The 25,997-nt window shown below is 49.6% G+C and overlaps 1 protein-coding gene across 3 annotated transcripts in view; it reads left to right on the top strand.

Annotated features, from left to right (window-relative positions):
• Positions 1-24,971, top strand: part of CADPS (calcium dependent secretion activator) — a gene marked incomplete at both ends in the record, with an annotated part of 194,308 nt that extends 169,337 nt beyond the window's left edge. For all 3 annotated transcript variants that reach the window (XM_084292522.1, XM_084292520.1, XM_084292521.1), the window contains 4 exons: positions 3,596-3,628; positions 6,420-6,527; positions 23,046-23,150; positions 24,792-24,971. In XM_084292522.1, the coding sequence (XP_084148648.1) occupies positions 3,596-3,628; positions 6,420-6,527; positions 23,046-23,150; positions 24,792-24,971 (426 nt within the window). The remainder of the gene's footprint in view (positions 1-3,595; positions 3,629-6,419; positions 6,528-23,045; positions 23,151-24,791) is intronic.
• Positions 24,972-25,997: the final 1,026 nt, after the last annotated feature.

The raw sequence follows: 25,997 nt of genomic DNA, 5'->3' as shown, positions 1-25,997 counted from the left end.
GTCTGGGGTTGCTTGGAAAGCTGCATTAAAACCCTCGTTGACTGGCCTGGCCTCACACGTGCAGCCTTGTCGTGTGCTCACTCATTCAGAGACCAGGCAGGGGGCAGAAGGCGCTGCTCTGCAAGCTCCAAGGGATTTCCAAAATCACCCTCAGGAGTTCTCATACCTCCTTGTAGTTTTCTGTTGTTCTTGGGCTGCTCTTGGCTGCTTTCTGATGGGTGTGAGGCAGTTCTGTAGCATCCTTTTGGAAGCAGGGGTGGTGAAGATAGACGTCAGAAGACTTTCCAGCAGAGGCAAGAAACTTTGCGCACAGGCTCTGGCTGCGTACCTGCCCTGCCACGGGTGCTGGGTTCCAGCTAAGCACCCCAGATGCTCGGCTGTGCTGGAGGCACTTTGTTCCCAGAGCAAGAGGCAGGGGAGGGATCCCACACAAACCCACAGCACAGCCCCTCTGCAGGATAACCCCAGCATTGCCGCCTGGGCGTTTGGGGCAGGCCTTGGGGTGGCTGCCATGGGGAGTTAGGAGGTGCCCGAGTGCCAGCAGCAGGGGATGTGGAGGTGGCAGCTTTTCAGGCATCGGAAATACCAGCATCAGCCCGGGCAGGCAGTGATGTGCAGCCTTTCCTTCTTGGTGAAGCCAAGCTGTTCCTCAGCTGCTGCTGCACTGCTCCCACTGTGTCCTGCTGTGTACATGGCCCCGTGCTGCTCCCTTCAGTTGCAAAACTCGTGTCAGGCTCTGAGCACCCCTGAGGAGGCAGGGCGTGGGTGCATGGGGGTCACTCATCCTCCCTCTTGGGCACGGTATTTACCACATTTTCCTGCTTGGGTGAGCTGTAGGATGCCCTGCCCTCTCTGCACAGTGCTGAGCCCTCACCCCTGCAAGAGGCCATGGCGCACTGCAGAGGAGCAGGGCTGCTGCTTGCCAGGCAAGGGACATCTCTTGCTTGGTCCCAGTGTTTGCTGGGAGGGCAGCTGGGATGCACTGGGCAGGAGGAGGCTGAGGAACAGCCCCAAAAAACATTCAGTGCCGGGCTTAGAAAGCCTCTGCTGAGCAGCACCGTTCCCTGCAGGAGTAATGCGACTCGCTGTGTTTAGTCTTTGCAGCGATAAATAGAGAAATTCTCTCTTGTTACAGCATGCTTGCACCACCTCCCACGTTTTCCCTGTCTGAACAAATACAACAAAGTGTTATGGTCCAAGCCTCCGAGATCTAGAAAGCATTAGTCTCCCACCCCCTTCTACCGACTTCTTTCATCGCATGTTTTCCAGGCTCTCGGCAAGTGACATGTAATCGGGGGTCTTGTGACAGACAGTTTTATCACCTAGTAGGCTATCCTCATTTCCAATTCCTGCCTCGAAATTCGAGATAAAATTAATGCATCTGTTGTCCTAATAAATTCTCACTAGCCACTTCTCCTTGCAGAGCACTTTGGGAGGAAAATACCCTTCTAAATTTGGCCAGACTTTTTTTTTTTTTTTTCTGTTTGTTGCTACATTTAAGTGCATCTCAGCAGCAGCAGCCCAGGCCCTGGATGGGTGTCTGCATGTGAAGCTCCACTGAGTCACAGGAATGACAGCTGCTAAAATTCCCTTTAATCTGGATGGCCTCTGTAGGCGGAGAATTACACCTACGGTAATTAAAACTAAAGACTGCATATTACCCGAGGGAGACAGAAGTAAAAGATCTTATTTTTGTTCTGCACGAAATTTGTATGGTAAACTGAGACGTTTCATGGCAAAGTCACATAATTTGTGAAAAACGGCAGCCTAGCAAAAATCACACAACATCCGGCAGTTTGGAAATTTCACTGAATGTAGCCAAATCTGAGTTTAAAGAAAAACAAGTAATTATTCTGATTAAAGGGGAGTGGGCAGGAGAAGAAGCTCAGTTTTTTTGTGGGTGGAGTGGGGGGAGATGGCAGGAAGTTGCCTGAGTTATTCTTGTTGCCTGGTGGCTTGGGGGAAGAAGAGGCAGTGGCACCGAGCTGGACCCAAAGCGCTCGGGTTCCTGGTTTCCCCTGCAGGAACTGGGCAAGTGAGGGTCCAGCCGTGGTGTTTGCACACTGATGCTTGAGGACGCCTGCTGTGGGCTGTGTGGCTTGCCCCGATCATGGTCCTGGACTTGAGGTGCTGAGGCTGCAGAGCTTCAGTGCTCTCAGTGCTCTCCAGGAGGGAAGGAGCTCCTTCCTTCGGGGGCAGCGGGTGCAGAGCTGGCACCGCTGGCTGGGCTCCTTCATGCAGGGAGGACAGGGCTGCTCTGCCCCCACTTTGCAGGAGCAAGGACAGCACTTCAATGCCTGGCGAGGAGTTTTGAGGATAAATGCAGCACCAGGGTGAGGCATCCAGCCAGCTGGGCACAGGGGTACCTGGAGGCGAGACGAGCACCGCTTCTTCACGGGGAGCTGAGGCTCGGCGTCGATTTTGTCGTTTGCTTCTTGAACGTGTGTCTGGGGACCTGCCCCGTCCCCCTGTGGCCCCTTGTGCCCACAGGCAGCACCACGCCGCCCTCCTGCCCTCCCCTCTGCTCCTCCAGCCCGGGCGCTGCGAACGCTCGCAGCGTTCACCTCGGCAATTACCACCAGTCTGGTCTTTTGTATCGCCTCATTGTGCTTAATTATGCACCCCCCACACACACCATATGAGTACTTCCACCCACTCTCACATTCTGTCTCACACATACATTCATTCTCTCATTCGGGACACATAATTTATTCATCCCAAGATGCAACTGTGTGCGTGTTATATTTAGGCTGTTTTAATGGTAGCTTTAGAAATATTTAAAAGCAGGTGAGCTTTTACACCCAAACAAAGATGGCCGGCAACGCTTACCCTAATTAAAAGCAGAAGCGTTGTGGAAAATCCCAGCCGTACACTTTCTAGACACGGTGCCTTATGCTGCAGTGGTAAAAGGGTCTCTCTGGCCAGCTGGGAGCTGCTCAGTTGGAAAAGTTGGACCTGGCGGCAGGGCCGCCTGCCTCCGTGCCAGGCAGCGGGCCCTGCCCCGGGGCAAAGCAGAGACCATGTAAATTTGGGGATTACGAGCTTGTGAGGACACACGGTGTGCTGCGTCCACCCCCTGGTACCCTCCCGAAAATAGCATCTTTAAGCCAAGATGAGCACAGGTGCCCTGAGCCCATCACCGGTGCCAGCCCTCAAAGGGAAGCGTGGTCCTTAGGGTGCCTGGTAGGGCCGTCCCCGCGGTCCTTGGCCTGTGGCTCCCCAGGGGACAGACATGGGCTGCCGGGGCGACACGTGGCGTTAGGTGGGGAAGGAGGCCTCCGAAGCAAGCAGCGATGTCTCCTGACGAGCCCCGTCTTCCCCCGCTCGCTTAAGGAGAAGAGGGAGAAGCGCAACTCCCACACTATCATCTGTTGCTATTAGAGCCTGAGCGGCAGCAAAGTTACCTCTCCAAAACAACAACAAAAATACCACCCTTGCTTGTTCTTTTAGATGGGAAACGTACTTTTTGTCGCCCTTTCTGCCCCACTCAGCACCATGTTGCCCTGAGTCCGGGTGCAGAAGCTACTGCTGATGTTTAAAGGAAAAGCCTGAAAGTGTACTGACGGTGGAAACTCTGTTCTTGTTCCTTTTACAGGTGAAGGCTGCTTCCAAATACGTGGATGTACCCGTAAGCGCAATTTAAACAACTTCTGTCATAGTAATTTGCTTCGTGGTTTGTTTTATGGCATGTGTAGCAACCCACATTATGCATTAACAGCCAAGATTGAACCGTGGGCCCTCGCACTTCTAACATTTGAACTGGAAAGAATGTCTCCATGACGCTAATAATCAGCACTTACCCTCTTGCAGAGACCTACGAGGCTCTTAAGGCAATAATTTGCAGATGGTGTCAAAAAAAGTACCACATTTATGCAATTGGCTTGAATCACATCAAAAAAAAAAAAAAAAAAAAAAAAAAAAAACAGGAGCAGTTCATTCTGTTAATTCTTCATTTGGACTTGTACAAATACAGAATAATTTCCAAACAAAAAGGTCCAGACATGTTAGAACTGAGCCAACACACATCTAACACATTAGCTAATCTATTTTATTTTTGTTCTTCTAATTGTTGGTTTATTTTACTCTCTCAGAAAAATGACTTTTTCATTACTTTCGGGAAATGGCGATGAGTTAGCAACATGTGTTTGGGAAATTGTTAATGAAATTTTTCCCCTTTTTTTTCTCTAATTGGTATAGGAAAATTGTACGTCGTCTCCTCTAATTAGACCTTGATTCACAGAGAAAAGAGCCCTTAATGTCCTTAGACAGAGCACTTAACTTGCCAGAAATTTACAGTTAAATGGAGTTGAAATGTAATATGTGAGTGTTGGATGGAATAGGGAGTTACTGTTACAGTTACAGGCAGAGAGGCAATTACAAATAAATTACAAATAAAAAAGAGTAGTCCTTAATATCCCACACCGAATCCTGCATTCAGATAGTCTGGGCAATTTAAATCAAGAGTAGCTGAGTTGTGTCTGGTGACCTGTACGTGTAATGTATAGGCGTTTAATGTGGATGCAATTGGTCGGCATGTTCCCACATGACAGCCTGGCAAATGTATTGGGCATCATGGACTGCGTCATCTGCGCTCAGTGTTTCCATCCCTTTATCCCAAGACAGACTTTTCCCACAAAATACCTTTAGTCCAGCTTGGGGAAGGCAAACTCTTGAAAAGTGAGGGGTGTTGTTTGCTTTGAAATGTCCCAGTGCAAAGATATCTCTGAGCAGCACAAACAAGTTACTGAGAGCGTTAGAGAGGGAGGCTCAGAGTCCATTTTTCACCCTAGAAAAATATGGAGAGCCTTTAGGTGAAATTCCTGGTTGTGTGAGTGACTTTTCAATATTTCGTCAGCAGAAGCCTGAGCACAGAACAGCTATTTTAAGGAACTTTTGTGCCAAACGTGGCCTCCTCTGATGCAGCTATCGCAGGAGACGATGCCAAATCCACGTGGCCCCTCTCGCACTGACAGCGCCTTTCTGCCACTCGCTCTCCTGAATTTTTACGCTGTTTTTAACAAAATCAGCAGCTGGCCCCACACAACTCCCAGGCTTTTGCTAGAGGCCACCCCACGGCCGGCAAGCTGTGTCACACTGCTTTAGGTTCCTGTTTTAGAGGAAAGAGGGGAAACGGTGTGGCTGAGCAGATGCCCACCGGCTAAATCTAATTCCCCAGGCACTCCTGCGATTGCCTGACACAAAGCAATCCCTTCACTGCCACCTCGCAATGGGCACGATCAGCGTGCTGAAAATTGCTTGAAAGTGTAACACTTGACTACTGCCACATTTGTGTTGTCCTCATTGTTTTTCAAATTAATACCTTGTCATTGTTTCAGTAGGTGTTAAGAAATGTTACTAGCTTCCCAAGGGCCAAGCACTGGCCCTTTGCTTGATAATTGTTTGCTTTGTATTAAAAAACTCCCTTCCTACTGCTTTCCAAACTGTCCTCATTTTCACCCTGGAAATTACACAGATGTGTTAACTAACTTCAATTTGCAGCGGCTGACAATCGTATCTTGCAGAGAAACGATAACTCTGTGATCTGAGGTAAATCACAGTAATGGAAACTAATGACACTAGTTATTAACAAACTTACAACGTGCCATGGAAATTTAAGATTTTGTGGCAGCTCTTGTAATGACTCCTGTTACAGTATTTTAATGGGTTTCCTTTGAGGTAAGTTGGATTTCAATGTAACAGGCGATACGAACTCGAACAGGAATTGTTTTTAAGTGTTTTCCCCGCAGCCTGCCTCAGTTCCCACTTTCCGTGCAGAAATGCTGCTATCCCCTGGATCTTGCAGAGCTGAATTCCTGGCATTTAGCAGTGCCCTGACCATTCCTGTAGACGTAAATCCCTGACATTTACCCAATTTCTCCCTAAGAGCAGCAGTGTGAGCTGAAGGCAGGGTCCGAGCAGGCGAAGCGCTGGGATTTTGGCATGCCTCCTGCAGCGCCAGCTGCTTGCTGCTCACATCCCCACACCTCGGCAGAAAAAACACGAGGGCAGCTCTGGGCTTTTTGCCTTCAGAACCCAGAGGGCTCGCATGTGGCAGGTGCCACGAGCAAGCAGCAGATCCGCAGCCCGGCTGTTTGGCTGATTAGGTCAGCGGCACCGAGCGTAGCAGGAGAGCTTCTTGGCATCGGCGTGGTGAGGGAGAGCTGTGCTCTGACTGCTGCACTCTAGGCAAAAGAAGAGATGGAGACAGTGTCTCTGCGTGGTCCTGTGCTGGGCACAGGACTGTGCAGGGCACACCGTGTCTGTTCTCACCACGGCAGGTAAGGAAGGGGTGAATTGCACGAGGGCGGCAGGAGAGAGACAGAGGAAAAGGAGAAGCAGCGCTGAGGGTACACGGAGGAGCTGCCCCTGCAGCGTATTCACGTTTCTCTCTCTCTCTTCTTCTTCTCTCCCCCATGCAGAAGCCGGGGATGGATGTTGCTGATGCCTATGTGACATTTGTCCGCCACTCTCAGGATGTCCTGCGTGATAAGGTCAATGAGGAGATGTATATAGAAAGGTTATTTGATGTAAGTAAATGCCTTCTCCTCCTTGGACACCAAGCAGGAGAGACCCAAAATGTGACAAAATAAGACAGGAGGATAAGTCACATTTTGAGAAAATTTATTGGTTTTAGCTTTAAAAAATAAATAAATCTTTCCTTTCTTTCTGACTAAGGCTCGTATCTGCTCTCTGCCTGCTTTAAATCTCTACTCCAGTGTACTGTGTCTTGGTCTGTCTGTGCGTGGATTTCAAGGGAACAGCATCTTCTAAAAGAGCCCTCACTATGTTTAAGCTTGTGGAAAATCTCTCGTTAACAACACATCTTGGTCATTGTTCTCGTTGTTAAAATCTCAGCCAGTTTTCTGGCGGATGCATTTGCTGAGGACCATCTCCTCTGCACATTTTGCAATGTTTGTCACTGACAAGCACTCCAAAGCTGACAGCAAATTAAAGCATAGTAAATTTAAAAAACTAACCAAAACAGAGCTGGTTAGGAATGGACTTTCACATTTCCAGAGGTCCATGCGATGGTGCCTGACACCAAAGGTCAAGTTCAAACATGGTCTCCTTGGCAAAAATGGCGTGGCAGGAGGCTGACCTAAAGGTCCAAAGTTATTTTTGTTGGCATGAAATAAATGAATTGGACTCTAGGAGAACAGTGACCTGTGTTGCCCGTTTGTTTTGGATTTGGATGCATGTTAACCAATATATCTGTTTCTGCTGCTCTTGTTGTGTTACAGCCTTTCTGTCCTTGTAGCTGTTCTATAGCCAAGGTTTTCTGCTAATGGCCAGCCTGTAGCATTAGTGTCTCAGTCTCTCTTAGGGTATCTGTCCATACAGCGATTTCTGTTCGAAGCAGCTTCTGTTCCCACTCTCCTTCCTTTCATCTCTCGGCAGTGCCATCTCCAGCTCCCGGCTCTGGCACTGTAACAATCTGACTCGCTTTCTCTACTCGCTCGTTTGCTTCCTCAGTGTGTAGGGAAAGCTGCTTTCCTTCCAATCAACCTCCTCTTTTACTCAAAACCTCTCTTTCTGCGCATCCCCTTTCCCTCGGAAACCTCTTCCTCCTTCTTAATTCCCACTCTTTCTTTCCCCCGCACCCTATCGGATTAAAATGGAACTTATCTCTCATGTCAAATGTTTTATCACATTATATCAAGTGGCATGAATTAGAGTCAAATAATCTTACTGTGTACATCTACTAGCATGACCCATATCCACTGAGAACGCCTCATTCATGCACGGAGCACGCCGCTGCCTCCCCGGGCCCCTCTCGGGAGAGTTCGCAGCGCTGAGCACCAGCCGCACATCACCCATCGAGCAGGCACGGGGAGGAACAAAAACCAAAAAAAAAAAAAAAAAATCAAAACAAAACACAAAACAAAAGACTGTCGCTTCCATCTGCAGCGGGCCTGCGAGTGCACTGCTCGTTTGTGGGGAAATTTATTCCGCGAGCAGTTCGATTTCCAGAGCTCATCTGGACTGTTCTTTTCAATGCCCACACTGCCTTTTCCCTCATCGGTTTCCTGTGATTCACAGTTGGTGTGTTTATACCCTTTGGGCCATTATTGCCGATTTTCCAAAAGCTGTAATTAGCGCAAATATTGGTTTCAGTTTGATCAGTCCTTAGTTTTACCAAGGCGCGTTTTAAGCAAATTAACGGTTGACAACAACAAAAAAAAAGAGCAGCTACCTTGGTGGAAAGCGAAAAGTGCAAAATCTTTCCTTCCCTCCCTGCTGCCCACAAATTTCCCTGGAGTGAGACAAGGCAAGGTGGGACCCGGTGCTGCCAGCCTCCCTCTTTGCAGGTGTTTTGCCCACAAAGTGTGCTCCCTCAAGCGGGGCAGGCTGGGGGCCCTTGGCTTGTAGGAGGGAGGGGGATGCAGCCAAGGAGCCCTCAAGCTCTGTTGGTCTCCTTTCCCTACGGGGTTTTAGGCACCAGCTATCTTTTGAATAAGAAAGAGCAGAGCAATGGCCAAAAATGCTATTTAGGATGCTGAATTAGACTTGTGTCGGGGTTGTTCTCGCTCCTTCCTGTGTAGCTGCAGAGCAATCCTCTTAGCTGAGGAGTTTCTCCAGGCGATGAGATTATTGGCACTTCAGAGGGCACCTCCCCAGCTGGTTTAGCGCAGCAGTGCTGCTTACCCCAGCTGGGAGGTCAGTCCTGTCGGGATGTCCTCTGGCAAGGTGTGCTCCAGCGGCAGGTAAACAGCTCCAGGCAGCTCCTCTGGTCACAGCATAGGGCTAAATCGCCTTTCTGTGCCCTCTAGGAAAGACTTCGGATTTTTTTTTAGCTTAGAGTAGTGGAAGGGCAGCGTTGTGCAGGGTGAGGTTGCCTCTTGTGTGCTCAATGGAGTTTGCAGTCCCGGGTTATTCCCGATCCCCCACGTCCCTCCGCAGCCCTGCTCAGCATTTCCATTCATTTCCCCTCTTTGTTTCCTCCCCGCAGCAGAGGCTGCAGGGTGCTCGTCAGGCCATTTCCCAACAGAAGCTGGGTTAATGCATATCTTTTGGCATTTGATAGCATTTCTTAGCTCAGAAGCTCTGTCTCGTTCCCCACACCCTTTCCCCTTTTTGCACCTGCCATACAGGACTGTGCCCTTTGGAGGATAACAGTGTTTGGGGAAGATTATTGTAGTATTTTTGTGTGGTCTGTGTGTTAATCCTCTTAATTCTGCAAATTAGTCAGGGTTGTTGGTTTTTGTTGTTTTTTTTTTATCCCCCCAAAATAGAGTCATCATCTTAATTTTAAAAAATCTGTATTCTTGGGATCATTGAACGAACAGATTGATCGTGGAGTTCTGCTGGTAATCAAAACCTAACTAGCTTTTTGGCAGTGCTGTTTACTGCAGAGTAACATGACTTATTTACTTGGCCTGGCTCACTAATTTGATAACATTTAAAGCTAAAACACTGTAATAAGACCCGTTGGTACGGAGCACTGGTAACAGAAGAGTTTAAGAATAGCATCGTGGCATGCGTCCCTTCCCCGTGGTTCTGTGCATGTCTGTGTGCTTTGTGATCTGAACCACTGCGAGGCTTTGCATGCGGCACAGACGGATCTCAAGCTCTCCTTAGTGCCTGATGGAGAGCACAATTTTATCCCTTTTTCCCCAGAAGGATGGGGGCTGACATGCGGGATGTGGCTGCTCGGAGGGATGATTGGACAGAGGCAGGCAGGTGTATTTTAAACCTGGAAAAATGCCTGCAGAGGGATTTTGAGTCTTCAGACCAATCCTGCAAAATCCAGCTCCCTGTGGGCACTCATGTTTGGTAGGATCAGAGTTTGTGCATCCATAATTTTTGCTGAAAGCAGCAGGAGTTTCACTTGTAAAGGCTCTCTTTAGTAGAAGTTATTTATACGTGCGTACGTGTGTGTCTCTTTACACATGCCCTGAGGTGCACGCAGGATAGATTTCAGCCCGCCAGAACATATGTGATCCAGGGAGTGAATGACTGACTAGTAGCTCGTGTGAATGCCAACCTTCCTTCCTGATAAATTGGTAAACACTACTGTAAACCAGAGCAGAATAGCTCCTACCCGGTCGCAGGCAAGTATCGTGTACGCAAAAGGCTACCGAGCGCTGCGCGAGCTGCCCGAGATCCTGTGAATTCCAGCATCCCGAGGCAGTCCCGAAATAGCGCAGATGGCATTTTTCTCTCTGATGATTAATTCAATATCTTACCGAAAAAAAACAAAAACACGCTTTTGATATGAGAGATCAAAACACCCAGAGAAGCTCCTAAGATTGCGAGGACCTAAAAAAAAAAATTAATTTATTTCTTTCCTCCTTGTACTTCTTGAAGACACCAGCCTGAGTAGAAGATAAGGATTAAAACAGATGTGCTTAGTGCCAGTTCATCTGCTTAAATCTAGCAGTCTCTGAGATCAGTGATTAAAAAGCCATCTCCAACTTTGATGAAATCCACTGCCATGGTAATTCTGTGCCTCTGATAGCTTTCTTATGGGCCTCACGTCTGCCTAAACCGGACATAGAAAACATTTCACTGGAGATGATACATGGATTATATGGGTCAATTATACACTTAATCTGCCTGCTGGGGATTAAACGTGCATAGATTGACCCTGCGTATTTGGCTTGTCCTTGGCAGTTATCAGATCAGGGAGGTTGCCTTTACCAAAAAGTCTGGTAAGAACTTAATCACGCACTGATAGCACTGCTACCGCCCGGGGAGGCGGCAGGAGTTGCAGCGCCGAGCGCGCTGCTTTCTGCAGAAGGCGGTTTTACCACTTCACTGTCACTGTGTATGTTCTGCTTCCTCGAAGGTCTGTGTCACAGCCGGGATAGCAGACGGAGCAGTTCGCATGAAACAAGCAAGCAGGTCCCTCTGTGTCTGCAAGACGAAGGCGGTTTTGTAGCTCGGCGTCGGGGTGGCATCGGTGGGATCCAGCCGGGGCGCTGGCCAGGTCCCACCCCTAGGGCTCAGGTGGAGGCTCGGGCAGGTGCTGTGCTCAGCAGGGTTGTTCAGGTGGCAGCGGTGACTTCCCAGGGTGACATCCAGTGCTTTTCAGTTGCTTTTCCCCAGCCAAGAGCCCAGCAGGAGCACTGGTCCTGCAGTCACTGCTCGAGGCTGTCTGCTGGTAGCTGACTTGGGAATGTCAGAGGCCGTGAGCATGCAGGGAGCCCCGTGAGTCTCAGTCTTCAACAGCATCCTTAAACAGATGTCCGGGGAGCTGGCTGGGCACCTCTCGCTGCTTCACTGGAGGATTCACAGCAGCTCAGCACATTTCAGTACCCGCTGTTTGGAGGCTGCTATCACACCTGAGCATCCAGGAAAATTACCCAACACAGGCTGACAGCTACATCAGTTAATCCAGCGAGCCCTGTGCAGGCAGCCAGGCATTAGCCTGGTCTTAAAATCGAAGCTTTGACTTCAGCGGGGTTACCCGCTCGAATTTTGGCAGCTCCTTCAGGGAGTGCTTGCAGGATCGTGGCGTTTATTCGGCGCATCAGCCTCGCGCTGCACAGCCACATGCCAGAAGAGCGCCCTTCTCGCCCCACCTTCGCCTTCCCGTCCTCGAGCCCAACAGCCTGGCCGTGAGTCAGCGGAGCTACTCACTGTGAGTTAGGATTACTCATAGGAGGACGGGTTGCAGGATCAGGGGAAGAACGGATATCAGGCTGCGCGCTGGGCTCGGCTCTCATCTGAGAGCTGCCTGCAGCCGCGCTCGGCGCTTTCTGAGACAGACAACAACCCGCTTCCCTCCTACGCAGCTCGACTGCTCATTAGGGCACTAACTCTCTCCCACTCCCATCCTGATATGGCCTCCACTGAGCTATTTCTTCTTCTTCGCTGTTTTTTGCCTTTTTTTTTTTTCTTTCCCCCGAGTGAGTTGTGAAACGAAGACAATTAGCAGAGGGATCTCGAGGAAGCGCAGCGTTTTGTCTCCCCGGGTCTCGGCAGGGACCTGTACCTGTGCTGCTGGAAGAAAAAAGGCTCTGAAATTGTGATGGCGATTTTCCATGTATTTTCAGGGAGGGGGACAAACTCCCTTTGCCTTGAGGAGGCACAGCGTGCACCTTTTGCTCTGGCTGCCTCTTTTTCTTCCGCCGTCCCTGTTGGAGCAGAGCTGAGTGTGGCCATCGCCTGCATTGCCCTCGTCCCGTGCGGTCCCATCCGAGAGCGTCCTGGCAGCAGGCACATGCTGCGAGTGGCCTCTCCTACATCCCCATCACTGCATTTCCTTTATGAAGTGCTCCTTTAAGTAGGCTCTGTGTAATTTATTGTGGGGAGAGTCTTAATAAAATAAGTCCTAGATCTGTCACTGGATTTTAAATGCTCGTAAGGGTTTTTTCCTCCTAAATGTCTTTATCAGAACAGCTTTTCCTGTTCCAGTAGACATTTGGTTGAAGACAGTTAATTTGATTTCTTTTCCAGAGGAGATTTTCCATTAATCATTCTAAGAAGGCAGACTGATTGCTCCGTTGCTCTGAGGTCAGCACAGGCTCGCTGGCATGATCCGCACGGCACTTCAGAGCGCCGGAGAGCTCGGCTTGTTTGCGTTGGGGCAGGCACGGAGCACAAGGGCATTTACTCCCCCCTAGCAGTGAGTACCCCAGGCAGATTTAGGGCAAGAGGTGTGTTGCAGGGAGAAGGCATACTCCATCCGTTTGCCTAAAGGGACCGGCTGTGCATACAGGGGAGCGCGAACAGCCCCGTGCTCCCGTTTCCTCGCTCTGCAGCCCGGCCCCACGCAGCCCCAGCTGTTGCTGCACCAGGCAGCAGTGCCTGGGGGATTAGTTGCTGTTGCAGGTCGCTTTGCTGCTCTTGATCTGCAGCTTTTCCCTTTTCCTGTGCTGTTTCACCCTCAGCCAGGGCTTATGCTGTCAGCAAAAGGCTCAGGGAGGGAGCAGGTCCCCTCCATCGGGAGCAGAGCTGCTCCCTCCTGCGCCCACAAAACCTCCAGGGCTGAGATACCCGGGCAGCCACTTGCTGCTCTGGGGAGTTTGCAGGCTGTGAAGGAGAAAGCTGAAGTTTCCCACATCCCACTTTGGGACGGCTTCTGATTCGACCTAATAACAGGTGTAATTAAAATACTCCATTTTAGGACCGGAGTGCACCTTGTTGATCAGCCCTGCACGCAGCGGCACAGGGATAGCATTGCACTCCCAAGGCCCTGCAATCAGGACAGAAAAAAAGCAGCACACTGTGTGGATACGGTGTTATACCGCGCTTCTTTATATAGAAACCTGGATTTTAGCATGTCAACTTCATTTCTTTTTTGAAAAATGGAAATAAGCAGAGAATATTTTACAGGTTAAAAAAAGTATTTGAGCACAGGCATCCGTACAGAAGTGGCTTTGCATTGCTTTTGACACTTTTCAGCAGAAGCTCTTTTATTTAGGAAAACTGAGGTCTGCAGTGTCCTGCACAGCAGCAGGTTTGGGGTTTTGGCTGACAGCTCTGCGGCGAGTGCGGGGCACACTGCTGCAGAGGGGGAACCAAGGACCCCAGTGCCAGCCCCACACCTGGAGCCGGTGGAGGTGGGTCCCCTTAGAGCCGATCCTATGCATGCAGGCACGGGGCTGCTCTGGAAGAGCACACCCCCGAAGGCAGGCTGCTCCATCTCATATCTGTAGCCAGGACGGGCGTCACGCAGCACCCAAAAGGCGGCACTTGCTGCAGGGGGGTGATGCGGTGCCCAAGGGCTGGGCGCTGCAGGCACAAGGCAATATATCCCCGGCTGCAGCTGTCTGCTGGTCCCTTGGTAGCTCAGGCTGGCTGCAGAGCTGCCATGGGCGAACCTTGTGTGAAGTGCTGGTGTTCAGAGCAAGCAGCCCCTCAGCCAGCCGGGTGCGTGGGGTTGTGGCTGGGCAGAGCACGTCTGGGGTTACCTGGTGCTGCGCGGCACTGAGTGCAGGGAGCTCGAGAGGTGCCGTCCCTGGGCTTGTTTCTCTGATGGAGACCCTGGTCCCGCTGGCAACACAGATGCCCCATCCTCCTTCTTCCTCCCCAGAAAGGAATAAAATGCTTCGGGGTTAGGAGCGGGGAGAAATTTGCGGCGAGCAGCGCGCAGGATGAGTTGTGTGCAGTCTGAAGCCATACCCACGAGGGGCTGACCCGCACCCCGGCCCCCGTGGCACGGCCGTGCCCGAGCCCCTTCGCACCCGCCGTGGCACCAGCTGAGGGTGAAGCGCCAGCCTGGGGCTGCCATCCCCGAGCAGTGGGTGAGCGCAGGTACCATATGTACTGCAAAAAGCGTGCGGCACTTCGGCGCGCCCGGGTCTGCTTTCATTCTGAATTCTCTTCTCTGTTTGAAGGCAGAGCTCTTACGCGATTCAAAGTTTTTTTGTGGTTTATTTTTGGGAAGAGAAAGGGGAAAAAAAAAAAAAAAAAAAAAAAAGATAATGTAATTCGGTGATGCCATTTGCATCCTAGACAGATGATGAGGCGCTCTGGCTAGCAGCTTAACCCTATTATGCAACGCTGGGACTGTGACACTATTAAATAATACTACAGATTATTTTAATATTGAGCCCCTTTGACTTTGTAACTCCCTCGTATAGCTACGTTGTCAATGTGAATGAAATTTCACGGTTAACAAATATAGTATAGAGTAAAAGGCATCCAGAAATCACAGGGCTGGGCGGATGCTCAGTACGCTGCGTGCGCCCGTACTGATACCAGTACAGGGACACGACAAATCCGGGGCCAGAGTGGAAGTCTGTCACGGTGGAAAAAATGTACAGCCGTTTATTTCGGTAACAGCTCAGTGTGCTCCTGACCTGGGGCACTCCAGACACATCCATGAGGTTTTAATAGAATAAAGTAATGTATGTGTGTGTATATATATATATGGTTTTTTTTAAGATCCTGGGGTTTCAAGGGATTTTAATTAAATTTTTAGCACTTTTCTAGACCTCTAGAATTTAATGTGGAGTTTAATGTAGGGAGCTTTGATGCAGAAAATAGGAGGCATGTTGCCCCCGTGAGGCCCATTTACCCCCCGTACACTGAGCCATGCCAGAGCAGTGCTGATGAGAGGATCTGCTCCTGGGGGTCTCGGGTCCAGAGTGTGTTGGGGAGCTCACGTACCCCAAACCCTTCTGCCCTATGCGTACTGCGCCCAAACAAACCCCACCAAAGACCCTCCGGGGACGTTAAATCAGCACGACGCAGTCTGTTACCAAAACTTAGATTTATTTTCTGAAAGAAAAGATGCTTTCTGAAGTCTGGGGATTCGAGGGAGCAGAGCGGGCTGCCAGCAGACCTCTCAGGGCTGCGCTTTGTGCCTTCGGCAGAGCGGCACGGGAAGGCACACTTCCCAAAGTGTGCCCACTTAAAGCCTTGCCTGCGACAGAAGAACTACCCAGCGAGCAGCCCCATTATGGTCAGGCATAGCAGGAAGGTACCTGCTTGTTTATTTACGCCCTGCAGATAATGTTCTGCTCTTTTGGAGCCCGTGGCAGTGGCAGGAGAGCAGCTGAGAGCTGCAATATTGCTGCGTCCCCGATTGTTTGCGAGCATCCCAAGTTTTGAAACACGCTCGTGAGAGAGGAATATCAGCTTAAGCCTGACGGGCTAAAAAGCAGAAAGCCCCACACGTAAATGCCATTATGCACTTAATGAGGCAGGGTTTCAAAAAAAAAAATCAGCCACACAAGTTGGTTTTATCAAAGAAAATGTATAAATAACAAGCCGCGATTCAAACTGCCGCACAAAGGGACAAGCAGGGAAGGGAAGCTCGCACTTCACTTGTGGCATTCAGATAATAGTATTTGCTCCACTAATCTTTTGGGCTTAGCGATTGACAATCAATATATTATTATCAACAAGCGTTAACACAAACAAAAAGCTTCCATTTCTTTTTCAACCGCGTTCCCTAAGTCCCTTAAATTTAATTAAAACCGGACAGCTCTCCCCGTAGTACAAATTAGAGTTAAAATCATATTAAATATTTGTTCTCCGGGAAAACAAAAGTGTCAGCTTGTGCTACCAGGTTTGGCTGCCTTTTTTTTTTTTTTTTTTTTTTTTTTTTACACACAGAGGGGGAAAAAAAAAAAAAAACAGCTACTCAAAGTTAAAATAAAGTCTCTCTCCCTCCCTCCCCGTCTCCCAAGACTACTGTCTATAACATGTTGTTCCTTATAGAAAGTGGGATATGGTGGCATTTGCTTGATTAACTTGCTCGACAAAAGTGACAGCTGCTGTGGGTGCATGTAGCTAAGCTGCACAGCGCAGTTCCGCCTTTGTACATCTGTCAGCAAAAAAGGAGGAATAAAGAGTGAAAAGAGACAAATTGGTCCCAAAAGGCAATCCATTCAACTCAGGAGGTTTGCTCTATTCAAGCACTCGCTGGGAATCTCAAGTGCTAGGTAGCTTATTCAATTTCATTCATTCTTTAGAATGAGCCCACAAGTGTTTAATTTCTTATTCTGTTGAATAAAAAGGGGGAGCTTTTTTTTTTTTTTTATTGGAAGCATTAATTGTAAGACTAGCTGATCAATGCCCGTGATATTAACTCATGGCGTATTTTCTGTTTAGCTGTGTGCCGCCAAACTTCGTGCCCGTAGCACGGCGGGGCCGTGCTGATGCCCTCGCTCGGGGAAGGCCGGGTGCACCCGGTGGCGTCCCTGAGCCTTGGCCCTACAAGACGTGGCAGAGTGGGCCAAATCCTCAGCACCTCCATCTCAGGACAGTCCCTGGTTTGTTACCAACATGGGCAGGATGTGACTCAGATGGATGCACTGAGCCTGTGGGGCTCGTTCAGTCCCCTGTGCCAGAGCAGGTTTTGTAGCCAAAATTTTGGCCTGCCTCGTGGAGGAGCAGGCTTAGGGGTCCCCTCGCAGACGGTGTGTAGCGATGCCCAGAGCAGAGCGTGGTTTTCCTTGAGCTGTGGAAAGAGAAGTTCATGAACAAGTGTGGCAGGGACCGCTGTGTGGGCAGGTCTCAGCTTTCTATCCAGAAAACATATGTTTGCCAGGGAGAAGTGTGCCTCTCCCTCCTTCCTCGCGTGGCAGAAGGGCTGTGCCCATCTCCAAGCCGCGGGGCTGTGCCTGCGGGGCCATCACGGACCTTGTTAGCACGGGGCTGGCCACTGCTGTCATCCTCTTGTGGCATCTCAGCAAGTTTTTGGGAGGCTCTCAAGTCAGGATTGTGTGCACTGCAGTGTATAGTGAGATTTGGCCTCTCCTTTTTTAAAGAAAGGAGGAGGAAACTATTTGCCGGGAGGCTCTGCACTTCTTCCTTGCTGTCATTCCCAGGTTTTTAGGATTGCAATGACTGCAACTACCTCAAAGCCATTGAGGGAAGGTGGAGAGGAAAGCCCTGGTGGTCACACAAGTCCAGAGGGACAGGAGAGGTCCTTCAGTGCTGCTGTCAAGCAGCCTGAGCTCTGGATGTCAGGCCTGTGGGCAGCTCCGTGTGTGCCAGTGAGGCTGAGTGTGAGCGGGGGACACGCTACAGGGGCAGACCTTGCCAGAGCAGCTCCGCTGTGAGGCACACAGGACACTGCAAAGCTGGTGACCGTGTGTGCAAGCTAAGCTGATCCCTGGACAACACCAAATCCCAAATTTGATCCCAGATCCTCCTGGACTCGGGACAGACACGGCTCGGTGAGCTGTCGTGTGCCAGCAGCTGTAGGTGCAGCCTCACCATGCGTCCCAGCCGTGCTGCTGGCCCGTGGGCTGGGGGCACAAGGGTTGGTGGCTTGTAATATATTTTTTTTCCTTTCCCATCAAGTCGCTTTGAGAAAGGGCTCTTGCCTGAGAGCAGACTGAGCTTTCCTTGGGGAATTGAGGCCCGTAGGAGCACACAGGTCGCTCTCTCCTCCCCCTGCCCCATGCTGGCCGGACTGGGGCTGCGGCAGAGGCGGCCTCCCAGCACCAAGCCGCGTACCTCGAAACACCTTGGATTCGAGGCTTCATTTCAAAGCTCCCTTTCAGCGTTTCAAAACAAGCCAGTGTCCCAGACAAAGAGAGGGAGCCAGCCGGCGTTCGGAGTTCCCTTGTGCCGTGTGTGTCACAGTTTTAAATAGATTTGCCCTGCTTGGATTGGTTCTGGTTGGAAAGCGAGGGCTGAAATGAGAGGTCACAGGGGAGAGTTACTATGGTAATTGAGTAGTATCACCAGTAGTTTTGCTCTTATGGGCATTAAAGCACATCATAATAGACAAACAACAGTGGTTAAAGCAAGCAGGTAGGATTACTATGTTCTTTTGTCAGAAGTATATAATGTCTTGTAGTCAGTTTTAAAGACTTCTCAACCCCCAAATCCACCCAGCAGTCACCTGCTGAGTAATTTTGTATGCCTAATCTCCAGCCCTTAACTACAAGCTTTCTGCTAATTTGAGGCAAATGGGTATTTTTGACACTAAATAGGGCAGTAAAGAATCCCTGACCTAGAAAAACTCCATTCCGAGGCACTGAGAACAGCAAAATATTCTTTCAGCATCCTTGGGAGACCTTTGCAGTGACATAAAATAGCTTTGACTAAACCGTGCAGCAGCCTTCGATTAATGGTTTGCAGAAACTTGCTGAACATCCCTACTACAACTTCCCCCATAAAACTTGTCACTTCAGATTGCCATCAGCCACCACAACAATAATCATTTCATGCCTATTGCTAATTGCAAGCACAGCTGAGGCTCAGCGGGGTGCTCTTGCACAGTCCCAGGCCTTTATACCAGCCTCAATCTGTTGTATGGCACTTGTTCACACACAAAAAAACTACCAGTAAAGGCAGAAAGAGGCAGAGTCACAGGTTCCTTGTAATCCCTCTGCTACCCTGCTGACAACCCAGCCCTATAAGCATTCCTGGTTTTGTCCCGCTCTTTACAAAAGCTGAAGTGACCTTAAGCTACTAGTATGTAAGCTTTTGAATGCAGAGCACAGCTCCTTCAGGTGCCTTAAGAAGCAGTGTTGCATCTGGCTTACGAGATTCTGTTTGCAGCACCCCTGGGGTGAGCTGCGGCTTCCTGTAACATGGAAAATATGAGTGTGAACTCCAGGTTCATGGCAAGGAACAGGAGGTCAGGCTTCCATTCAGCTCGCACCAAAGAAGACGGGGGTTTGCAGATGTTCCTGGGTATGTGTAATGACACCACCTCCCGGAAAGCGCAGGAACCCAGCACGGGGTTTTTTTTTTGTTGGTGGGTTTGGTTTTGGGTGTTTTGTGTTTTTTTTTTTTTTCTTTGAAATGTGCCACACTCAGTGTGTTACTTGCAGATTTATTCATATCAATTTTTGCAATTTATATATTCAGAGATAAACTTGCTATTTCAGCAACTTATTGATCATGCATTTGCATTCAAGAAAGGGGAAAGGAAAAAAAAAAAAAAAGAAAGAAAAGAAAAAAAGAATGAGCCAGCCTATGGCTCTGGTTGGGGCATGGCATGGGCAGCCCTCAACCCAGCCCCATGGTGTGCTTCTGCTCCTCTAAGGCCTGTCCAGGAGCATCCCAGCTGCCCATGGCCACCTCGTCCACCCAGGTGAGCAGCAGCAAAGAGAAATTTCATCCCTAGCTGTGCAAATAGGGTGCCTGCTTACTGTTCCTGGGCTCTGATGCCATCCTAAGAGCTTTGTGTGCATTTCCCCAGCTGTTACCCAGGTCATGCTGTGCTATCCCTTGCCCTGTGCCCTTTGAGTGAGTTCAGATTATCCATGGGTGGCCGGGAGGGATGTGAGGTGCCCTCAGTAATGTGTGCGTGGCGGGGAGCAATATGTGAAGCTGGGGTCCGTGGAGCTGGGAGCAGTGCTGAGGTTCTTTATAACCAGGTGTGATGAGTTTTGAGAAAATACATTTGCCTCTCTATTAGCTAGTTTAGTGTGCCCGTGCCACAGCTCAGCTGGCGCTCAGACTCCAGAAATGTGCCTGAGATGTGTTGTGGCCCCGTGGCACAGCCTGTGGGCACGTTTGGGCCCTGCCTGCTGCACCTCGTGCATGGGGACAAGCCCCGAGGAACCCCTTGGCCCTTTTGGGAAGGGCAGAGCCGCCCGGTGTCACGCCAGGACCGCGCCGCGCTCTTTTGTCTGAAGCAATCACGTTCCCATTCGGGAGCATTTGGCTTTGTTGTTGTTTTTTTTTAATAATATAATCATATGCAAATGTTATCCTCTTTGGTGGGTTAGTCATGAATCAGAGGGCTCGTGCGTCTTATAGCACATCAACACTAGTGCTAGCTAAAGGGAACATTTAATTTATGGGCTAACTTATTTTTATGAATATGCAGGGCTGAAATTCAGCAGTTGGTGTGTGCTCTATGAAGTGACGTGACGGTTTTGTGTATCAAGATCAATGAATTACACTTTGTCTTTTTTTTTTTTTCTTTTTTTCATGAAGCAGAAAGTCTTTGGAGTAACTTAGCCCTGGGGAGGAGCAGCGCTCCTTCCACGGTCCCGAAGCGGCTGAGCCCATCTCCCCACAGTTCAGCTACCAGAAACACAACCAAACGTTTAATTTAGCTGAAGCTGAAGGTCTCACAGCGGCAGAATTGTGTGTGCTCATTAAAAGGCAGCTGGACGTTATTAGGGCTGATGGGAGTTACGGGACGTGCTGCTGTGGCGCTGCTGTGTGCGAGCAGCTCCCTCAGGTGCCTTCCCTTGGCCCTGCTGAAGTGGGCACAGGCCACAGTGTGACCATTGCAATGTCACCTTGCTGATAACCTCTGGGCAGAAAGTGTTATTTCTATTTTGTATCTGTAGTACAGCAGTGCAGGTGTGCACGGCACAGGGCTGGCAGGCCCGGCCCTCATCTCACTCAGCCGGGGGAGGCAGAGGCACCCAGAAGCAGGTCATTTAATGGAAGATGAGAGGCAGCAGTGGAAGGGAGAGGGCCTGCAACATACCTTTGCTTTGTTCCTCTGTGGATTTTGATTTAAAGACCCCAGGCAGTCCCTTTGTGACCCTCCTGGCTGGCCACCTGGAGCAGTCGGCCCAGCACAGGGTCCCACTGGGCCTTCCTGGCTGCTCTTTTGGCCAGGGGACAGCTAACCATAGCCGAGCTTGATTTCTGTCACTGGCAGAGCTCCTTTCCTGTCCAAATTAGTTTTGTTTGCGCTCTTAGCTCTTGCCAGACCTCCGTCCTGGAGGTGAGGGGCCAGTCTCTGCCACAAGTTGCACAAGGTGTAAGCCTCAAGCACAAGATCACCACTTGCCATTTACTTGGTGACTCTTCCATCCCTTTATTTCCTCCATTTTATTAAGATCTGGAACTTACTCTAGAGCTGGCAGTAGAGGGGCATCTTCACTGAATCGTCCCTTGGCCTAGAACTGGCTGCAGTGATTACTGGCAGAGGCCAGTAATCTGGCCTCTCTTCTGCTGTCATCCTCCCAGCAGCCAGGAGACAAGAGGAGCTGCCCTCCTCACCCTCCCCAGCCACACAGTGAAGTCCATGGACTTCTGGAAAGGGGCTGTGGGACGCTGGAGCCCTCGGTATTGCTTCCCTGCCGGTGCCAAGCTCAGCCCTGCAGCTCTCCCTCCAGGCATGTGTGGCCTCGCTCTGTCCCGCTGTGCCCGGGGACGCAGCCCCCTGACAGCACCAAGCAGCAAACAGCAGCGGCTGCTTCCTCTGGGTCTCCAGGTCCCGTGTTTTATTTAGGTTTCACTTGGCCTGCCATGCCCGGGCACAGTTAGAACAGCATTTGCAGCAATAAGAGATTAATACTGATTTATCATCGTGACCATTCACAATGACCAGGTCCTATACCACTGCAATACCCTTGGTAATGCCATAGGCTGATAAGGCATGCTGCTGTTACACCATGAAGTACCACAGTGGGGTTAAACCCTTCCCCAGACAGCGTGCGGGGTCCTGCTGGAGGGCAGCAGCCCCTGGCTGTGTTGCCTTATGGTCGGGTAATCTGTGCTGAGCCCCCGTTGGTGTTACGCTGTGTGCCATTAGCTCGGACACGCGGGTTTGCCTCGCTCAGCCTCGTGTCAGCTCGTGTGCTTGGATGGCAAATGCTGGTGCCCAGGAAAAAAAGGAGTGGTGGAGAGAGGAAAAATACCTGAGTTTGACAGATGCAATGTTTTAGTCTTGCTGGGAGGAAGCTGTGTTGCAAACTAACCTGGATGGGGCTCGATCAGCGTTTTTATAAATTGATCTGTGGGCTGTTTTTTCCCTTTAACTGGTTCTAGATAAATTTCCGCAGCTGTGCAGCACGGGTTTTGCTCTGTGCATGTGTAAGAGTAAACCAGAGCGACCAAGGGAGATGCTGTGCCTCTGCACAGAGCCTGAGCCCGCGATGGGGTTCTGGACCCGCTCGGGATTCGGCCGTGGTGCTGAGTGCAGCGGGGAGGTTTTGTGATCCCCCGCCGCACGCAGCCCCTGCTTCTGCCTCTCTCGAGGGCTCGCTCCTCGCTCCGTGGCGTCAGACGTGCAGTGCCAGCCCTGCGTGAGCAGGGCGCTGATCCGCAGCCCGCCGGAGCCTTCCTGCGCTGCAGGGCTGGCAGTCTGCTGCCACACAGCTGCAAGCCTTTTTCACAGGCAAGCAGCAAAATTTCTAGCCCCTGGAGGGGCCCTGCGAATTCGGCAGCTTGCAACGAGCTCATTCGCTTGCTGCTTTTCCATCTTTTCCTAACTGCGAGGTTGAAACCAAAGCGTTTCCCGCGCAGCGCAGCACCCATGGGTGCTCACGCCTGCGCATCCTCACCCGCAGCCAACCCTTGCCCCGAAGCAGACTCTCCCCGTGGCCGGTCGCGTTTGATTTCAAGCCGGTAAGTAGCTGGAGTGTGGTGCTAAAGGCAGGGCTGTGCTCTCGCTGGGGCGGGGAACGGGTTAAAAGCTGGACTGGGCCAAAACTCCCGCCACGGCTGCCAAGTCAAGTCAATGGCAAAACAGGATTACAAAAACCTGGCGGCGCCGCCGGTGGCCGGGACCCCTCCGAGTAAGATTGCTGTCGTTGTGAAAAGTTAGAGGCTCGTGCATGGAAATTCTGCGTAAAAGAGGGTGCTGGCCTCCCCCCCGAAGCCTGCCACGTCCCATTACCGGGGGGCAGCTTGGTCCCGCCGCATGCCGGCGTGTGCAGGGCACGGTGCACGCACGTAACGTGGTTGCTGGAGAAGTCCTGTCTCTCTTGCAGCAATGGTACACCAGCTCGATGAATGTCGTCTGCACCTGGCTGACGGACCGCATGGACCTGCAGCTTCACATCTACCAGCTGAAAACCCTCATTAGGATAGTCAAGGTAATCGCCCGCCGGGTTTTTCGCGAACGCCTTGCTGCTGAGAGGGGCGAGTGCATGTGTGCGGCGTGTCCTCCTAGGCAAATAAATTCAGCCCTTCACCGAGATGCTTCGAAATGAAGATTTTTATCAGATGGGTAAACAGGAACTTAAAATGCACAGAGGTGCAAAGTACATGTGTAAATAAGAAAGTAACTACCTGCCTGAAAAAAAGGGGAAATATTGTTTATTCAGCCCTACCTGTACAATAAACACGCCAAAATTAGCCTTTTTATGGTCGATCACACCCATGAACTCGTGTTAAAATGGGTTAAATCAAACCAGAAGTTTTTTAGCACTGTTTTACTAGAAATATTTAAGCCCAGCTCTGGCTTGTGATTATCATCAGAATGCAAATGAGGATTGTTCTCGTAGTTAATTGAAGTTGTTTCCTTTACAATGGGTGTGTATAATCAACTCTAAGAGATCCCAAAGGTGAGATAACATACCCTGAAAGTAACATTTTTTTCCACGAGTGCACGTGTATGTGTATATGTGTGTGTGTGCGTGCCTTGGACTAATGATAATTATTTCAGTGTGAAATCACAGTGGTTTACATGAAATAATAAGATCACAGAAGGGGGTAAATATATTTTTGATCATTTTAGGTTCTATCTAATGCTTTTTTGTCTAGTATTTTATAATGTTTATGGTCTTGTGCGCAGTGAACACATTGAAGGCATGAATAAATTAAAACTGAAATGTATTAAATGTGCTTTTCATAACTGAAAACAACAGGCACAGGCAAATTATTTCTACTTGTCAGCTAGCTGAGGAAAGCTTTCTTCCTTGTGCTTTATTTAAACCAATATTACTTTCAGAAGCAGCTACAACAAATCCAATGACTCTCTGAAACAGTAGAACAGTAAATAGTTCCCATGCAGAGCACAGCACAATTACATGAACTACGGGACCAGAGTTTTATCACACAGAATCGAGAAGTTTTTAAACATAAATTCACATGCAAGGAAATTAACCGTGATAACAAGGGAAGTACAGCTAGCTGTGGGAATGCAACTCCAGTTTCAGAATCAGGTGAAGAAAAAGAGATTTAAGAAATACATGCCATGTGCTTATCTTTATACATGAACAATTTTCTCCCGTATCCCGGACTTAGCGTATTTAATCCCAATCCTGTAGGTAGGATTATTTAACACAGAGCGTTCCAGGAACGTGTAATCACGTCCGCAGCTACAGGCGATAGGCATTCTGCTGCGTGAAGAAAAATAACTTCGCTTGCAGGCAGATGAATGCATCTAAAGCCAGGAAAGTGAGTCCAATAGAGCCTCACCCTGCTGCTTGGATGTGCTTTTGGACCCCAGCATACGTTTTTTAAAGCTCTCTCTGGTCCTCACTGCTCTGAAGCCCCTGTGCAGCCCTGCAGCCAGCCCACCTGCAGGTCCCACAAAGGCAGGGCTGTCAGACAGACACAATTTGTTGCTCTGAGGGGGCTCATGGTCGCCCTAGAGGAACCCCTGCTACTGCACGGAGGCTCTGCGCTGTGCCCAGTGGGGCTGGGATTTCCTTGGCACCCCAGCCTCTTCCGTGAGTGGCTCCCAAACCAGCCTTGACCTCTCTGCTGTCTCCTCCTTCCCCCTGCTTTAGAAAACGTACCGGGATTTCCGATTGCAAGGCGTGCTGGACTCCACCCTGAACAGCAAAACCTACGAGACCATTCGGAACCGGCTGACGGTAGAGGAGGCCACGGCGTCGGTCAGCGAGGGCGGAGGGCTCCAGGGCATCACCATGAAGGACAGCGATGAGGAGGATGAAGAGGACGACTAGGGGAGCTGGCCTGCAGGACCGCCCGGGGCTCGCCTGGTGTCCGTGCATGTACCTCGTCTGTAACTCAGTTAGCCACATTAGGAATTTTTCTGTCAGCTCTAAACGCCCATGAGAAGTTTACCAATACAAATGCCATGTTAGCTGTGTGGTAATAAGGTTAGCACCTCTCTTTGATTCATTGGTTTCCTGGTTTCATATCTATATGTTCATAAGCAATATGGAGCACCGTTGTTTAATACTGTTACTGGAGAACTACATAGAAAACATACTAGGTGTGTCCCTGTTATAATTAAAGTTTAAACAATGCTTCATTAATGTACTGTATATACATTGATGGTAAATTGTTGTGAAGATGAGTGAATCGAGTCCTTTCATTTCTTTGTTTCTCTTCTGTGGATGCCAACTGCTTAAAATTAATTAAAAAAACAGCTTTGTTTTTAAAAGAAAAACGAGGCAATTACAAATGATTTTTTTGTTCTCTCTGTTCATTTAAAAAACAGAAAACAAACAAACCCAGACAGCCGTTTGAATCATTCTGCATCCCTGTTAATATATCAGGCTCTTCCCTTCAATATGCAGTTAACTCCATAGAGGCTACATCCCAGAGGATTAGTCATTCTAATTGCCACACCAGATTAATCCTATCATTATGGATATATCATGCCACATTACAAGTCCAAAGCAGTTGTTTTATGTTGACGTTTGCTCCTCTAAATGTTACATTTTTGTTCAAATTTCCAATAACCGTGTATGTACAAAGACAACTTTAATTACAATCTTAGACTATACAAATGTGTTTATAATAATATATTGAATATTTATTTCGGTAGATTGTAACCATAATTTACAATTCCTCTGTTTCACAATGGTTTTTATATATGTCATGTACATTGCATTTTGACCGGTAACTGCATGTCCATCAGTCCCCCTTCCAGAGCTTTTACTTTCTGTGTAAAATAGTGATCCATCTTGCTTTTTTTGCCTTATACAAGCCGACAGTTGTAAAAGTGTGAGAACTGTGGCTTC

The sequence above is a fragment of the Netta rufina genome (genome assembly GCF_964035555.1).
Source record: "Netta rufina genome assembly, chromosome: 10".
In the NCBI taxonomy this organism is placed as follows: Eukaryota; Metazoa; Chordata; class Aves; order Anseriformes; family Anatidae; genus Netta; species Netta rufina.
Note: the sequence above shows the minus strand (reverse complement) of the source record. Positions and strands in the feature narration are given on the sequence as shown.